Source organism: Equus przewalskii, chromosome 7 (genome assembly GCF_037783145.1).
Source record: "Equus przewalskii isolate Varuska chromosome 7, EquPr2, whole genome shotgun sequence".
Lineage (NCBI taxonomy): Eukaryota > Metazoa > Chordata > Mammalia > Perissodactyla > Equidae > Equus > Equus przewalskii.
In genome coordinates this window covers 5,857,729-5,876,059 of record NC_091837.1, presented here as the reverse complement: position 1 = coordinate 5,876,059, position 18,331 = coordinate 5,857,729, and the positions used below count along the sequence as shown (strand labels likewise).

The 18,331-nt window shown below is 46.1% G+C and overlaps 1 protein-coding gene across 4 annotated transcripts in view; it reads left to right on the top strand.

The window, feature by feature from the left end:
- Positions 1–18,331, top strand: part of LOC103544575 (immunoglobulin lambda-1 light chain-like) — a 502,401-nt gene that overhangs the window by 171,003 nt on the left and 313,067 nt on the right. Inside the window, exons 1-2 of one of the 4 annotated variants that reach the window (XM_070628417.1) lie at positions 1,863–1,998; positions 2,114–2,416. The exons of 2 other annotated variants lie outside the window; for them this stretch is intronic. In XM_070628417.1, coding sequence (XP_070484518.1) covers positions 1,953–1,998; positions 2,114–2,416 — 349 coding nt within the window. In that variant the 5' untranslated portion in view covers positions 1,863–1,952. Of the gene's footprint in view, positions 1–1,862; positions 1,999–2,113; positions 2,417–18,331 lie in introns of those variants that run through there. One more of the 4 variants, XM_070628418.1, reaches the window with a different exon arrangement.

Here is an 18,331-nt window from a genome sequence, read left to right as displayed (position 1 = left end):
CAAGCAGAGCCCCAAGTGTGACATTTGCTGGGGGACATATGAGGAAACTGCACCAAAACCTGTTTCTATTTGGAGTCCTCTCCTCAGACCTGGCTGGGAACATTCCTCTAACTTGCCTGAATATGGCCTGCAGGCTCTTTGGGCAAATGTAGCAGCTCAACTTGCCCACCTGAGTCCTGTCCTTTATTTATTCAAAAAGCAGACTTTATTGGGGGTGGTTGAGGTACATTACTGTGTCCTCAGAAATATCCAGATGTTATGAAGTATGAAGACAAGCAAATTTCAGACAGAGATCGGCCTGTGCAAAGGCACTGAGGTAGTGGGAAATTGGCCAAGTATAGCACCAGAAAAAAATCCTTTGGGGGTGAGGAATCATCCACTGGGGTCTGAGAAGAGGGACGTGGGATGAGTTGTGGGCAACAGACAGTTCACGTGATGACTGAAATGCCAAGTGAATAGGTTGGGTATTTTTCTAAATGAAAAGAGAATTCACTTGAGGATTTTCCATAATTTTTACACGAGTTTTACAGACAGTCCTTCTTAGAATCTTTCCCTCAAACCCTTTCCCTTGGATACAAATGCACTAGATCAAGCAAATCTCTGTGGGTGGAAGAGAATTTGCCTCAGGAATGTGCACAGCACTGGGGTGAGGTTGTCTCAGTGTGCACAAAGAGCACAATAGGAAGAAAAGTCCCCTGTTTCCAGTGACACCAAAGCATGCCCCTGAGGACAGGTTCCCGGAAAGGGGGCCTCATGCCAAATCTGACCCCAGTGCTCTCCTCCCACATCCTCAAACTCTGGAATCCAGCCCCTGCTTTCTATTAAGTTCTGCTCAGTCCTACAGTGCTCTTGTTCCTCAGGCAGTGTTTTATCTTTCCACACATCGAGAAGCCAATCCCTCTTCATCTGGTCTCATTCTTCTCATTCTCCCGACCCACTGGGGTTTGTTTATTTCACCTCTAGTGTTTCCTCAGCCCTGAGCCCAGAGCTGCCTCACAAGCAATTACCCCATGTGAGGCTGTGGTGGGACATCCTATATAGTCCTGAGGTGACTGAGGAGCCAGCTAATTTACCAAGTGACACATTCTATTCCTGACTCAGTTATTGTACAATGGAAACTGAGCATAGAAGGAAATAGAAGGGATCAGGGGACCTGGTACTGAGCTGGATGGGGAGGGAGTTGAGGAGGGGAGGGGAAGAGAGATTTTCCCCTCCCACTCAGCTGCCTTCCCTGGTGCTTGCACTGCACTATCTGAGGCCACCAGGGGGCAGCGAGGGCCTGGTTTTGGGAAGGTCCTTGTTTAGGCTTGCTGTGTTCTGGATGAAGTTCCAAGAGCCGCTCTTCTCTGACCCCCTCTTATGTCCTGAAGTGGTTATGCCCCAACAAATCTTCCTCTCAAAGTGCTGATAAATCCCCAGGGATCAGCCTCCGGCCTCAGTCTCAAACCACTGCAGACACAGAGGATCCCTCCTAACTGAGGGGGAAGGATTGAGGGGATACAGGGTCCCCAGCTCTGCCTTTGATATGAGGGTAATGAAGCAATTGGATCTATCAGCCAGCCTGGGACCCTGCCCTGTCCTCACCTTTTCCCCACCCAGCATGGGGAGGAGTCCAGGGATTTCTCACCCAGGAACAACCATGATTCCACAACAGGAAAGGTAGGGACATCTCTGGCCTCAATCCATTTCTGCATAGTATTACGTACTCAGTGTGTACTGACTCAGAACATTTTAGGAAGTTTTAATTCACGAGTGTGTTCTGCTGTCCAATGATGCAAAGGTATCTAGAATCAAGAGACAGGTCAGAGGGGGTGAAGAGAGGGAGGTGCAGGGAGCAGATTTGCATGGAGGCCCCTCCCTCCTCTGAGGCCAGGGGAGGGATAAGAGAGGTCTGGGGGAGCCAGGCCCCGGGTTGGGGTCTCAGAAGGCAGTGCTGTTGGGGAATCTCCACCATGGCCTGGGCTCTGCTCCTCATCAGCCTCTTCACTCAGGGCACAGGTGAGACCTGCAGGGAAGGGACCATGGGGGTAGTTGGGCTGATGCTTTGTCTCCTTCTCCTCAGGCTCAGCTGGGCCCTTCACTGAACTCACCAGAGTGTTTTTTCTCTTCCCAGGGTCCTGGGCGCAGTCTGCCCTGACTCAGCCTGCGTCAGTGTCCGGGACTCTGGGACAGTCGGTCACCATCTCCTGTGCTGGAAGCAGCAGCAACATTGGGAGTTATAACTATGTTTCCTGGTACCAACAGCACCCGGGCACAGCCCCCAAACTCCTCATTTATAGTGCCAGTTCTCGAGCCTCAGGGATCCCTGATCGCTTCTCTGGCTCCAAGTCTGGGAACACGGCCTCTCTGACCATCTCGGGGCTCCAGGCTGAGGACGAGGCCGATTATTACTGTAGCTCATATATCAATGCTGATCCTTATCACAGTGGTCCAAGTTCATGGGGAAGTGAGACGAAAACCTCTTTTGTGCTCACAGCCTCCTTCCTTCCTCTGAAGATGCTTCCTCAGGCCTGTGCAGACAGGGCTTCATGCAGCCTCGACGTGAGAATTCTCTTCTCTCAGCTGTTCTACTTTCTCGTCATGAAGTTGTACGGGATATGCAGATGTCAGTGTCGGGGGACAATGACACCTTCCTCTTTGCCTGTGTTTGGTGGTTCTAAAAGGTGACTAATTGTAGGAACAGTCACATCGACACCCGTGTCTTTGGGTGGATCTCCCACAGTCTTCAGGGAAATCCTCACTTTACGTCTTGTTCTCCCACACCTGTGCAGCCCAGCCTGGATTCAGTTCTCCCTAAATGACGTTGTCGTACTCCACTCCGTGTGCTCCAGGCTGTGTTTAGGATGGACCCCTTGCTGCATTGTTCTTCTGCATGCCCATTCCTGAAGCAAGAGCAAGTGAAGAAAACATATGAAGATATTTTTTCACAAATGAGAACGAAGGGAAGTATGGATTAAATAAAGATCTGTTCTTTTTAGTGTCCCTCATCTTTGACCTACAACCAAGGGAGTTTTGAGGTGAGAACATGAGTGACAGACTCTGCGCTCTCTCAGAATTGCACCTGCCCTCAGATCCCTGATTCCTTCCCCTGGAAGTGCCCTCCATGTGGACTGTCTCCTCATTAGGATGAGCTCCTACCTAAATGGCTTCTTTGTTCCACACGAGACTTCTGGTGAGCATGGCCCCCATTCTCTAGGAATCCCCAAAAGTCACTTATTTCCATAATGATCCATCCAATTTCTAGGTGGACATCCAGTCACAACGAACCACTAAGGACATGTACAGATAACTCTCTGGCCATGAATTCTTGGGCATTTGAATGAAGCTGGGCCTCGGCCCAGATGACCTGGTGCAGTGACCAACTCTTCTCACTTGGCCAGCTTCAGCTTTTGCTTCTTCTCCCAGCTTCGGCCCTGAAAATGCCACATCCTGTCTATGACCTCACTCCTAGTAAAATCAGGGCGGGCAGTCTCCTTACCTGGGACCTCAGACCTCATAAGTTTCTCCATTTAGGTATCTTTTCAAATCATTTACCGCATACCTTCTTCCTGTCCCCAGGAAACAGTCAGTACCTTCATGCTTTAATCATCCAGGCTGGAACAGTGACACACATGGACCCTCAGTAGTTGGGTCACGGCACAGTGGAAAGGGGACTCTGCATTGGACACACAATAAGGCTGTGTGTGTGCAGTGCTGGTCAGAGGCCACACCTGCCCATTGTGTTTTTGGGACAATGACCTTGTGTGTAAAACCAGCAGGAAGCAGAGTGGCCACTGCTCATTTCATCCTCTGAGACATTTGAGGTAAGTCCTGCTCCGTGACTGCAGGAACAGGCCTGGTAGTTTACCAGTTACTTAGAGGAGGATGGGACTGTGGGAGCGCCCATGCCTCTTCTAGTGTTTTCTCCTCTGAGATGCTCCCAAATTTCCTTTTGAGAGATGGTTACTATTTTACAATAGGGAGCTTTACAGTAGAACCACTAGCTAGACGTTGAGTGGCCAGGGTGTCTCCCATATGATGTTTCTGGAGCCTCCAGTGTGCTTTGTTCTTGTGTGTGCAGTGCCTCCAACTGTAGGAATAGCCTCTTTCCTTTTCTCTAATAATACAACAGTAAACATTGAAACAATATATTTTGTTGATGTGGGAATGATTTATTTTTTATTTACTATTTTTTGTCAGGAGGATTGGCCCTGAGGTAACAACTGTTGCCAGTAATCCTCTTTTTGCTTGAGGAAGATTGTCGATGTGCTAACATCTGTGCCACTATTCCTCTATTTTCTGTGTGATGCTCCCACAGCATGGCTTGACAAGTGGTGCTAGGTCTACACCTGGGATCCAAACCTGTGAATCCCAGGGTGCCAAACCAGAGCATGCAAACTTAACCACCATGCCACTGGGCTTGCCCTGGAATGGTTGATTTTGATAGAAGAAATTTGAAATGTTTTAATTGTCTCTCTGGGACCATGTAGGCCAATGATTTTTTATTCAATGCAGTCACAGAGTCAACTTTTCAGGTAATTTCTCGGTCAGGGCCCACTCAGATTCTAATGCATCTCTTTGGATATTTTATCTTTCCTAGCAATCATCTCAAATCCAGAATTTTCACTTTGTCCAACAACCCATAACCTCTTGCACAATGCTGAGGCTATCAGGATGGTCTACCTACCCTTTGCTGGGAAGCCACCTCTCTTTGCTCTTGGAAGCATCTGTGATATGCTGAACATTGATATTAAAATAGTTTCATCAGAGACTTTTCATCTGTATTACTCCTGGTTCATTTCCTGAGGACATTTCCATGTCCACCTGGCAAAGATGAGTCAGTCCTGATTCCTTGGTCCCAAAACCCACCTCTGTCTAGGAACACACACCAATTCAAGCATCTCTATTTGGATGGTGGAGATTTTCACTCAGGAAGACACACAGCTCTGAGGTGAGGTCATCTCCATGTGTTACATAGAGGGCACGACAAAGAACATCATGTGTCCCGTGTAATGGGCAGACACACTATGGGGAGAGATCTGTGCAGCTGGCACCCTAAGGCCCATCCCGATCCTCTCCCAGGTTCTCAAACACAGGAATTCCACTCCTGCTCTCTATCTGGTGGTTCTCAATCCTACTGAGCTCTTGCCTTTAAGGATATTTTCTCTGTCAACATTGTGAGAATCCAGTTGGTGTTTTCTTCATCCCATTTGTCTCATCCAGCCTTCCTACTTGGTTTCTTTAGCCTTTAATGTTTCCTCAGCCCTCATCCCAGAGCTGTGTCAGGAGCACGAACTCTGTTCAAGGCCATCCTGGGACAAGCACAGTGGTCCTGAGTGGGAGGATCTGGGTCATCGGGTGTGTCAGGTGACACATGCCATTCTGGAGGAAGCTGGAGACAAAGAGAAATGAGGTTGGATGGATTTTAGACGCCAGAGGCCTGCTACTGGGCTGAGAGGATCAAGAGGGCGGAGGGGAGTCCAGGGATGCAGGTGCTAGTTGACTGTCATCACTGGGGTTAAGGTTTCACTACCTGTGGCCACCAGGGGGCAGTGAGGGCCTGGATTTGAGAAAGGTGCTTGCTGTAGTTTACCCTGTCCTGTGTGAAGTCCTAGTAGGTGTTGCCCCTAAGATCCTGGTAAGTGGGACACAGAGTTAAGGGGTATCCCATACCTATTGTGCTTGGATTCATCTTTGTCCAGATGTGCCAATTAATGTCTGCAGGCCTCAGGCCACTGCAGAGCCTGGGAACAAAGGGATGCATGAGGGCCCAATCCAAGTGAGGAGGACCAAGAAAGGAGTGAGAGAGAATGACAGGCCCCAGCTCTGCCTCTTATTCTTGGGCACAGAAGCAGATGGATCTCTGCTGGCCATTATGGACCCTTTTATTACTCTCTTCCCACATAGCACAGGGGAGGATACCCAGAATTACTCAACCATCTACACTATACCTTCCACAGTAGGAAGGAGAGGGACATTCCTAGACTGGCCCTAATCCCTGACCACTGTCATGTGTTTATTCTGCTGGGACAGTGAAAATACATGTCACAGACTTTTAATCCCTTCAGCTAAGCTCTGCATTCCAGAGATGGAGAAACATCTAGAATCTAGGGCCAAGTCAGATGGGAGTGAGGAGAGGCAGGTGCAAGAAGCAGATTAGCATGGAGGCCCCTCCCTCCTCTGAGGCAGTGGGAGGGATAAGAGAGGTCTCACGGAGCCAGGCCCAAGGTTGGGGTCTCAGAAGGCAGTGCTCTTGGGGCGTCTCCACCATGGCCTGAGTTCAGCTCCTCCTCACCCTCCTCGCTCAAGGCACAGATGAGGCCTCCAGGGAAGGGAACATGGTGACATCTGGACTGATCTTTTGTGCCCTCGTCCTCAGGCTCATTTGAGCTCCAGCACTGAGCTCATCAGAGTGTGTTTTTCCTCTTTTCAGGGTCCTGGGCCCAGTCTGCCCTGACTCAGCCTCCCTCAGCATCTGGGGCTCTGGCACAGTTGGTCAACAACTCCAGTGCTGGAAGCAGCAATGACATTGGGCATTATAATGAGGTCTCATGTTAGCAACAGCATCTGGGCTCAGTCCCCAAACTCCTGATTTACTACACCAATAGGCAGCCCTCAGGGATCTCTGCTCACTTCTCTGCCTCCAAGATTGCGAACACGGCCTCCCTGACCATTTCTGGGCTCCAGGCCAAGGATGAGGCTGATTATTACTATTGCTCATATACAAGCATCAGAACATCCACAGTGGTCCAAGTTCATGGGGAAGTGAGAGCAAAACCTTTCCTGTGCTCCCAGGCTCCCTCTTGCTCTGAAGATTCTTCCCAAAGACCGGGCAGAGAGGACTCATGCAACAGGGCCTTGAGACCTCAGTTCTCTCTCAGCTCCTCTCTCCTCTTACAGTGATGGCCAGTAGGATATATCCTCTTAGGTTTGTTGTCTTGGGACAATGACAGCTGTTTCTGTGCCTGTGTGATGTGGTTCTTGAATGTGCCACTCTCTTCAGGTTTTCAACAACAGTGCAATGGTTAATTTATGTGTTGACCTGCCTGGGATAAGAGATGCCCAAATAGCTGGTAAATTATCATTTGTGGATGTGTCTGTGAGGATATTTTTAGAAGAGATTTGCATTTGAATTGTTGACTGAGTGCAGAAGTTCACCCTTGCCAGTGCCATTGGGCATCATCCATCAGGCAGAGGGCCTGAATGGTACAAAACCATGAAGCGGGGAAGTTTGTTTTCTCTGCTTGATCTGAGACATCCATCTTCTCCTACCCTTGGACATTGGCACTGCTGGTTCTTCAGCTTTCAGACTCAGACCGGGACTTACACCATTGGCCCCCAATTCTGAAGTTTTTTGACTCAGACTGAATTATGTCACTGGATTTCCTGGTTCTCCAATTTGCAGACAGCCAATTGTGAGACTTCTCACCTCTATAACTGTGTGAACCAATTCTTATAATAAATCGTTTACATATTCTGTTTCTCTTGAGAATCCTGACTAATATGGATTTTGGTACCTGGATTCATTCTAGAGAAATACAATTTTAGTGATCAATTTTTAAAATTGATTCTGAGGTCTCTGGAATTGGCTGTCGAATTTGATTAGATTTCATGGTGCTAATGCTTCTATTTCCATTAGTAAAAAGAGCTCTGGTAGTCCATGTCATGAACAGTTTATAGAGATAAGCAAAAAACTGGATGCTTCTAATCAACCACTTATAAGAAGCAAGGAGCAAAGTATATGGTACTTTTGGACATTTTTTGAAAACTAAGCATATAATGATATGGGTTGCTTTTTCTTAATGTTGCTGGATTAAGGAGAGAAAAAGATGAGTTTATGGATTCACATTTCCAGCTCAAGGGCCACATAAATGACAAAGAGCTTCTAGGTGCACCCTGAAGGAAATCCCCATCTCACATCAGCTGGACTGAAACTGCTGAAAACCAAATGCACAACTTCATCCTTTGTTTGGGTAAATCACAACACAAATTGAACCCCCAGACCTGCATGGTGTCTACTGTCAAAGTGAGGACAGGATCATGGATGTTGGGATCAGGATGTGTGGGAAGTCCTGATGAAGCTGTAGACATTGAGCCCCTCGATTCTGATGGGTCTTATTCACCAGTGGGAGAGGTCTCCCCATGCCCAGTGGAAGAGGTCTCCCCACCCCTGTCAGAGGGGATTACTGCTGCATTGCCTGAGAAAAGACAATGGCCTCCCTGAGGCCATTGCTATGGGATGCAATGCTGATTCTCCCCGGGCCCCACCCACACCACCCTTCTTTGCTTGTAGACCTATAATTAGATTCAAATCCCAGCGGGTCCCTGAAGGGGAGGTGCAGAATGTGACCCACAGGGAGATGTCCTACACTCTAAGAAAAGTACTTGATTCTTCTAATTTATACAGACAGAAAGCCGAAGAACATGTGTGGGAATGGCTCCTAAGGATGTGGGATAATGGTGGGAGGAACATCAAATTGGATCAGGTTGAATTTATTGATACGGGCTCACTAAGCAGAGCTTCTGCATTTAATGTTGCAGGTTAGGAAGTTAGAGAGAGCTCTAATAGTTAGTTTGTTTGACTGAAATATAATCCAAAATGTGGCCCATGGTGAGTGAATTAGGTAAGCCAGAAGTGCTGTGGTGAAACTGCTGAACGGTTAGCTATTAGTTATTAGTGACTAAAGTTTCACTAAAATTTTTAACTGTGGCTCGTAGTGCTTCACCCACCCATTGCTAGCTGTGCTACTTAGGCAAGATATTATCCAATGCCCACTAAGTTCCTATAGATAATACCTCCCTGGTGCCCGAGTCGCTACAGTAACAGATGCTTTAGTTGTTTTCCAGAAATTGGGAGTCCACCGCCAAATGGTTCAGGATGGTTGATGATGTGGGGTCGGTGAGCTGAGGAGCCGAAAGAAAGATTTCTTGGACTCTCAAGATCTGGTGGTAGTGCTCTTTTATTTAGAGGACAGTGTGGAATAGCATGGGGACAGGACCCATGGGCAGTCAGAGCTGGTGCTGGCATGTTGCTGCTGCTGCTGCTTCTGCTGAAAACATGGGTGGAGAGTAAGGCTAAATTTAAGGCACAGGTATGTGAGTTATCTCTTTAAAAGACAAAGGAAAGAATATGTAAAAAAGTTAAAATGGTATCAGTGCCTGTAGGGGCACTGGGCGGTCCCACAACTTTTAGATAAGAATCAAACCTGATTGAGTAAATGGCAGAAGCGACCGCTTAAATATTATCCTCAGCCAAAGACAAAGGAGGATTTTGGGGGGGGGGGGGGGTGGTCAGTTACATGAGGTTGCCAGACAGTAAACAACTTAAGTAAGTTCTTGCCTCTGGCATTGATTAAGAGTTTCTAGAGATAAGGTCATCTCTCTTCTTCCTGGCACAGAGAGGAGGCATCTTTACAAGATGGAGCTTTGTCTTACAAATGTAAATGTTTCTCAACACAGGGCAAGCAAACCCTGCTCCTCGGAGTAGGCTTCTCATCTGCAGTTTTAAAAGTAGCCAGCCTAAAAATCCTCATCAGTTGAGACCACCAACTCACTGACTGGGCCTGAACAGGTGCCTGATAAGTGAACTCTCCTTATCAGGGAGATAAAAGCTCCACCCTCAGATCATGCCTGTGCTGCCACGTGTCCTCTGAAGAGGCATGCAGTTCGACTATGCCTGTGCAGGTCATCAAAATACCTCCCTCCTCCTTGCCTCCAATCAACTAACCCAATATTTCTGATCCCTCGTCCTCTTACACCATAAATATCCCTCAGTCCTAATTTTCGAGGAGGCAGATTTGAGACTCATTCTCCCACCTTCTTGCTTTACTGCCTTGTGATTAAAACCCTTTCTTGGTGCTAGCCCCATGGCAGAGTAGGTAAAGTTCCAAGCACTCTCCTGCTGCCAAGGTTCGCAGGTTCAAATCCTGGGTGTGGACCTACTCCACCCATTGATCATGCTGTGGAGGCATCCTGCATGCAAAATTGGAGGAAGATTGGCTCAGATGTTGGCTCAGAGCAGATCTTCCTCACCAGGAAAAGAAAAGAAACATCCCTTTCTTGCTGCAGACTCATCATTTCTTTTTTTTTATTTTTTATTTTTTTATTTTTTATTTTTTTATTTTTTTATTTTTTTTATTAATGTTATGATAGATTACAACCTTGTGAGATTTCAGTTGTACATTTTTGTTAGTCATGTTGTGGGTACACCACTTCCCCCTCCGTACCCTCCCCCCACCCCCCCTTTTCCCTGGTAACCACCAATCAGATCTCCTTCTCAATATACTAATTTCCACCTATGAGTGGAGTCATATAGAGTTCGTCTTTCTCTGACTGACTTATTTCGCTTAACATAATACCCTCGAGGTCCATCCACATTGTTGTGAATGGGCCAATTTCGTCTTTTTTTATGGCTGAGTAGTATTCCATTGTGTATATATACCACATCTTCTTTATCCAATCATTAGTTTCTGGGCATGTAGGCTGGTTCCACGTCTTGGCTATTGTAAATAATGCTGCAATGAACATAGGGGTGCAACAGACTCTTGAGATATCTGATATCAGGTTCTTAGGATAGATACCCAGTAATGGGATGGCTGGGTCATAGGGTATTTCTATTTTTAACTTTTTGAGAAATCTCCATACTGTTTTCCATAGTGGCTGTACCAGTTTGCATTCCCACCAACAGTGTATGAGGGTTCCTTTTTCTCCACAACCTCTCCAACATTTGTCGCTCTTGGTTTTGGATGTTTTTGCCAATCTAACGGGTGTAAGGTGATATCTTAGTGTAGTTTTGATTTGCATTTCCCTGATGATTAGCAATGATGAACATCTTTTCATGTGTCTATTGGCCATATTCATATCTTCTTTCGAGAAATGTCTGTTCATGTCCTCTGCCCATTTTTTGATCGGGTTGTTTGTTTTTTTGTTGTTAAGCAGTGTGAGTTCTTTGTATATTATGGAGATTAACCCTTTGTCGGATAAGGGGCTTGTAAATATTTTTTCCCAATTAGTGAGCTGTTTTTTTGTTTCAATCCTGTTTTCCCTTGCCTTGAAGAAGCTCTTTAGTCTGATGAAGTCCCATTTGTTTATTCTTTCTATTGTTTCCCTCAACTGAGGAGTTATAGTGTCCGAAAAGATTCTTTTGAAACTGATGTCAAAGAGTGTACTGCCTATATTCTCTTCCAAAAGACTTATTGTCTCAGGCCTAATCTTTAGGTCTTTGATCCATTTTGAGTTTATTTTGGTGTGTGGTGAAAAAGAATGGTCAATTTTCAATCTTTTGCATGTGGCTGTCCAGTTTTCCCAGCACCATTTGTTGAAGAGACTTTCTTTTCTCCATTGTAGGCCCTCTGCTCCTTTGTCGAAGATTAGCTGTCCATAGATGTGTGGTTTTATCTCTGGGCTTTCAATTCTGTTCCATTGATCTGTGGACCTGTTTCTGTACCAGTACCATGCTGTTTTGATCACTATAGCTTTGTAGTATGTTTTGAAATCGGGGATTGTGATTCCGCCGGCTTTGTTTTTGCTCAGGATTGCTTTAGCAATTCGCGGTCTTTTGTTGCCCCATATGAATTTTAGGATTGTTTGTTCAATTTCTGTGAAGAATGTTCTTGGGATTCTGATTGGGATAGCATTGAATCTGTAGATTGCTTTAGGTAGAAGAGACATTTTAACTATGTTTATTCTTCCAATCCATGTGCAAGGAATGTCTTTCCATCTCTTTATGTCATCGTCAATTTCTTTCAAGAAAGTCTTGTAGTTTTCATTGTATAGATCCTTCACTTCCTTGGTTAAGTTTATCCCAAGGTATTTTATTCTTTTCGTTGCGATTGTGAATGGGATTGAGTTCTTGAGTTTTTTTTCTGTTAGTTCATTGTTAGAGTATAGAAATGCTACTGATTTATGCACGTTAATTTTATACCCTGCTACTTTGCTGTAGTTGTTGATTATTTCTAATAGTTTTTCTATGGATTCTTTGGGGTTTTCTATATATAAGATCATGTAGTCTGCAAACAACGAGAGTTTTACTTCTTCGTTACCTATTTGGATTCCTTTTATTTCTTTTTCCTGCTGAATTGCTCTGGCCAACACCTCCAGTACTATGTTGAATAGGAGTGATGAAAGTGGGCACCCTTGTCTTGTTCCTGTCTATTGTGTTGTTTTTAACATCTTCCCTTAGGTCTGTTAATAGTTGCTTTATGAATCTTGGTGCTCCTGTGTTGGGTGCATACATATTTATAAGCGTTATTTCTTCTTGATGAAGTGTCCCTTTGATCATTATATTTTGTCCCTCTGTGTCTCTCTTTACCTGTCTTATTTTGAAATCCACTGTCTGATATAAGAATTGCAACACCTGCCTTTTTTTTCTTGCTATTAGCTTGAAGTATTGTCCTCCACCCCTTCACTCTGAGCCTGTTTTTGTCCTTGGGGCTGAGGTGTGTTTCTTGGAGGCAACAAATTGTTGGATCTTGTTGTTTAATCCATTTTGCCACTCTGTGTCTTTTTATTGGAGAGTTCAATCCATTTACATTGAGAGTGATTATTGATGCATGCGGACTTAATGCTGTCAATGTGTCGCTCATTATCTTGTTTTCCTGCGTTTCTTCTCCTGTGTGCTTTAGCCTACCCATTTAATACTGCAATTTCTTATGCTGGGTTTCTTAGATTTTTCCTTATTTATGATTTGTGACTCTGTTCTGTATTTTATTTTAGTGTCTACCCTGAATTTTGTATTTAGAATCTCGTGTATAATACAGTCTATTCTCTGGTGGTCTCTTACTTACTTGGCCAATACTGATTTAGACCCTTTGCTCTTACCCTCCTAAATAATTATTTTCATTTCTTATTCCAGCTCGTGTTATGAATTTGTAGTTAGAGTGATAAGATCGTCCTTGCTTTGGTAGTTTCCTTACCTTTACCCTAATGCTATAGTTGAATATTTGCTATGCTGTTCTGGTTCTATCCATCAGTCTCCCTAGTCTGTGGATTGTGACCCCTTTCTCCCTTTTTTCTTTTTTCAGGTATGAAAGCCTTCTTGAGGATTTCTTGTAGTAGAGGGCTTTTCGTTACAAATTCCCTTAACTTTTGTTTGTCTGGAAAGATTTAATTTCTCCCGCATGTCTGAAGGAAATTCTTGCTGGATAGAGTATTCTTGGCTGAAGATTTTTATCTTTTAAAGCTTTGAATATGTCACTCCATTCTCTCCTAGCTTGTAAGGTTTCTGTAGAGAAATCCGCTGAAAGTCTGATAGGGGCTCCTTTATAGGTTATTCTCTTCTTTTTTCTTACTTCCCTGAGTATTCTTTCTTTATCTTTCCTTCTTGCCAATTGTACTACTATGTGCCTTGCAGTAGCTCTTTTTACATTGACAAATATAGGAGATCTGAAATCTTCCTCTACACACATTTCTACATCAATCCCTAGATTTGGGAAGTTCTCTTCAATAATTTTGTCAAGCACACTTTCTACTCCATTTTCCTTTTCCACGTTCTTGGGAATTCCTAAGATCCTTAAGTTCATACTTCTCATTGAATCCACTATCTCTCAGAGATTTTCCTCATTTTTTAAATTCTTAGTTCTCTTTCTTCCTCTGTCTGGAGCCATTCAGCCTGTCTATCTTTAATTATGTTAATTTGCTCTTCTATGGTGTCTACCTGGGCATTGAGGGAATCCGTATTCTGTTTTATCTGGTCTATTGTGTTTTTCATCTCTAGTAATTCTGTTTGATTCTTCTTTATGAGTTCAATCTCTTTTGTGAAGTAACTCCAGAACTCATTGGCTTGTTTCTCTATCTTTCTCTCTACCTCATTGAGTTTTTTGATTATAGCTGCTCTGAACTGATTATCACTTAGTTTACCTAATTCCAAGTCCTCAGGACTTAATTATATGTTTTACTGTTTTCCTTCTGGTCTGGGGCTTTTATAAATTGCTGGATGGTAGAGGAGCAGTTTTTTCACACGGTGGTAGAATTTGGTTGCAGTTACAGCCTGTCACCACTAGATGGGGGTTGAGAGCCACGTGTTCTGAGCTCTCTGCCTTCGGCCAAGATGGCAGCGCCCAGTGGCTTTGCCGGGAGGGAGGTGCTGCTATTCTGGCGCAACAATCTGGATTCAGATCAGTTCTGTTCTCTGGTCTTCCTAGGCCCTGGGTTTATGGGGTCCCCACGGATGGAAGCTTTCCCTCATCAGCGGGGTGCCACTGAACCAGTGACAGGAGTCCTGGATGATCCCCCAGTCGCGTGGCCCCTCTCTTGCTCCATCCCAGACCCACACAGCAGCAATCACAGACTTTAGGGGAGGGAGCGACCTTCTCTCCTACCCGTTCCAGCACCTACGAGGCCATCGGCAAGGTTTATAATCTCCACCTTCTTGTATTGTAGGTCTCTAACGAGTTGGCATTAGATTTGTTCTCTGAAATTCAGTTTTTCCAATCCTTTGTTGTATTTTGGAGGGGAGAGAATCCTGGGTCAGCTCACCCCGCCATTTTGCTCCGCCCCTTCTCCTCTTGGACCTGAACAGCTATTGACAATTAAATCCAGGGAGCAGCTAAAACAGGTGTCAGGAACTGCCCACAAGGCAGAATGTAGCTGATGTCATGGAGAGTGTGATGGGGAGGCCAGGGAGGCTGGGTCAAAAGGGAGAATGTGTGCTGGAGGAGGTGTCCTTTCCCTCCTGCTCATCCTGCATCTTCTTCCCTCGTCCTCCTCGTTTCTTCTTTCTCCTGTTCCTCCCCCTCCTTCTTTCTTCTTCCTTGTCCTGCTCCTTCTTCTCTCTCTCTCCCTCCTGAGCTCTTAGGATTTCTCCCTGGAGGGTGTGATTTATGTATTTTTTAAATTTCTTCCAACAAACTTGTGCTATTTTCTCCCTTTTCATGCACCCTTTCGTCAACCTTTCCTTCCTACAGTGTGTGTGTGTGTGTGTGTGTGTGTGTGTGTGTGTGAGTATGTGGGGGGGGGGGGAGCTGACTTTATCCCTTAATAGTCATAATACAAAGAAGAGCAACATTGTGTGAGTCACTGTCCTAGGTGTTCTGTGTGACAACCAGAATCCACGTCCCTCCCCTGCAGGATGGAGTCCTCATTCCCCACAGGATGGTGTGCCAGCAGCCACAGCTCCAGGACTTGCTTCAGCTGAAGAGAGCCTGCACAGTGGGGACATTCCCTTTCCTGCTGGCAGCCACCATCTAGTGACCTGTGCATGTGGTGGGATAGAGGCAGGGCCCCACCCCATTCAGTGGGATCTGAAGAGTCCAGTAAATTCTACTGTGGGCCTGGCTGTGATGGCTTTGCAGGTCAGTGTCTTGCTTTCTTCATCCCATCCTGTCTTCGAGGTGTGTTCTCTGGTTTATCTAGACTTACCGCACACTGATCTCTAAGAGAGTGTTTGCCCCTGGGAATTTACCCCACCACAGGTGATATAATTCTTTTCTTTTTTTTTTTCTTTTTCTCTCTCTTGAACAGAAATCTCATGCAGAATTCAGAGCAGTTTCCCTGGGTGTCACTAAATATTTGTTGATATCATTAAATAATTAATTAGATAACTTGTTAGTACATATCTCTGTGTGGGGCAATGAAGGCATCCTGATTGTAACCATAACTTCCAGTTGAAAGAAGCTTACATGTTATACATTGCTTTGATACTTTTATTCCACCATAAATTTTGAGCTCATCCTATGGGTCTTTTCTATGGCAAGCACTGGTCACACAGAGTGAAAGAAAATGACCCTAGATGCCAGAATATAGTCAATTGAACCTACTCTCTTGGTCTATAAAATGTCTACGTGTAACACACAAGGCAGATAATTGGGGCTTTGTTAATGATGACTCTGAGACTGGGTGAGTCACCCCATGTCCAGTCTCAGGGTGTCACCCATGCAGTGGGGACTTGAACACTCACTGCTGTTTAGAGTTCCTGGAAAGGAGAAATGGCATAGTGTGTGTGTGGAAGGACAGAGTGTTGACATATAATAATTTCTCCTTGAATATCAACCCAGAGTGACCTTCCAAGTCATACGGATAACACTACATTGTCAACAGTGTTGGAGGCAGGACTGGATCTGCTCCTGGGCTCCTCCTCCAGTGCTTTCTGCTCGCAGCAGCATGGAGGTCACAATGCAGGTCTCAGAGTCCCTACAGCTAGAAAGAGATGCAGGAGTCCAGCAAAGTCTTGAGAACATAGGATCTCAGCCCCACCTTTTTCACTCTGTGGACCTTCTAGAGCACAGGGTCTGGGTCAGCCCCATGGACAGGACCTCTCTGAACCACAAGAAGAATACATCCTTCCTCAAGTGACCCTGGGCAGGGCAGCCAAGGGATAAAGGCCAGAATGGAGGCTGGGCTAGCGATGATTCTCACAGAACAAGCCATGCGTGACCTTCCATGGAGGCCTGGAAGTTGTGACAGGGCCTCTCGAGCCCTAGAGAAGGATTGTGTGGGACTGAGGGTGAGGGTTAAAGGGAAGAGTCTCTGCCCTCTGTTTCGCTTGGGACCTGCTTCCTCTCAAAACCTCAAACAACTTCCTCAGGGAACCAAGGGGGGCCCATCGGATTCCGTAGCTGTGAGGGCTCTGCCCTGGGGGACAACAGGACATGTAGGAGCCCAGATATGGAGTCTCAGAAGGTAGAGCTCTGGGGCACCTTCACCATGTCCTAGTCTCCTCTCCTGCTCCCCTTCCTCATCTCTGCACAGGTGCTGCCCCCTCAGGCAGTGACTGCAGTCTCAGCCTCACGAAACCCTGATCTCAGTCCAGACACAACCTCAAGGAGTGACGTCCTACATTTGGGCTCTTCACCCTCAAGCCCCCTCTCCTCTCCTCTCTTAAGGTTCTGTGGAATCTTGTGAGCTGAAGCAGCCACTCTCAGTGTAGGTGATCCTGAGACAGACAGCCACAGTAGCCTGCTCTGGTGATAATCTGGGGATAAATATACATCTTAGTCCCAGCAGAAGCCAGGCCCCTGTGCTCGTCATTTATGAGCATATCAAGTGTCCCTCAGGGATCCCTGACTGATTCTCAGGCTCCAACTCAGGGAACATGGCCACTCTGACCATCCACAGTGCCTGGGACAAGGATGAGGCTGACTATCACTGTGTCACCTACCATGGCAGTGGCAGCAGTGTGCAGTGACTCACAGTGACAAGGACAGATGGGATAGTAGGACAGGAACCCGCCTGGCTCAGGTTGGCCCTCACTCTCACCCTCCCTCTGAGCAGGTGTGGTCAGGACTTAGGGTCACTCATCCTTCCTAGTCCTGGCCCTGACACTGCAGGGCTAAGACACTCTGAGCAGGTTGTCTGTCCTCTCAGGGTCTCTGTTTACCCTGATTAAGAATTGACTGTGGTGCTTGTCTGAGCTGTGGAGACTGTTGTCAGGATTGGAGTAGATAAGATGCAGGAAGCGATGATACATCACATGGGCTCCAGATGTAACTATGTGTCCCAGAGGAGAGGAGAACTGTGTCAGATGGCACATTCCTGCTCGGGTTCCACTTCGCCTTGGATAAAAGCAGCCTGGAGGAGACCCCGGGTGCTGGGTCTCATCTGGTTTCCTGCATGAAGAGTCCCCCACATCGTAACGGGCTGTTACAGCTTCTGCTGTCCCAGGGCCCATTCTATCCTGAGATTTCAAAGTAAATGCAGAGAAAGTGCAGGCATCAGCTTGGGGGTTCCACCCGGGGCCATTTCCTGGCTCCACTTTCCTCCCACTGCCCTAACAGTCCCATCACCTCCGCCATGTAGGTCTGGACATATTTGGGTTTACCTTGGGTCCATGTTGGGTTTGTATTTGACTGTGGGGCTCTGGACTACCTTCATTGGAGCTCACCAGGAAACTCCCCATGCCAAGGTCCAGACCTGATCCTCCCTTACATTTTACATGGCTGCTGGCATGAGGGGGGTCGCTGCTCCGCATGGCTGGGGTACTCTGCCCGCAGGGATGTCTGATGCCAGACCACAAACCCCACACTCACTGGAGCGTATTTTCTCTCTCAGTCTCTCCATTTCTCCAATAGTCTGGCCATTTTAATTTTCCTATATTTGTGAATACAGACAATTTGAATGAATAGTTTAGTCGTATATCCTCTCCCTAGACACCTCACTGCTCGCACTGGACCCTATTGCTGCTCTCTCTCTGTCTCTTCCTTTGTGTCCACAGATATATAGGTATACTAAGCCCAACACTGTTATCATTTATTAGAATTTTAACAACAGTCCTCCACATGGTCCGCAGTCACGTTTCCCCAGTTGCACAGGAATGTCTGTTAAATCTATAAAGATTTTATACAACTAGTATCTTGAAGATTCAAACTCTCACACTTTGCTGTTAGCAGTTTCTGATCTAGCATTTCTCAGCCAAGGT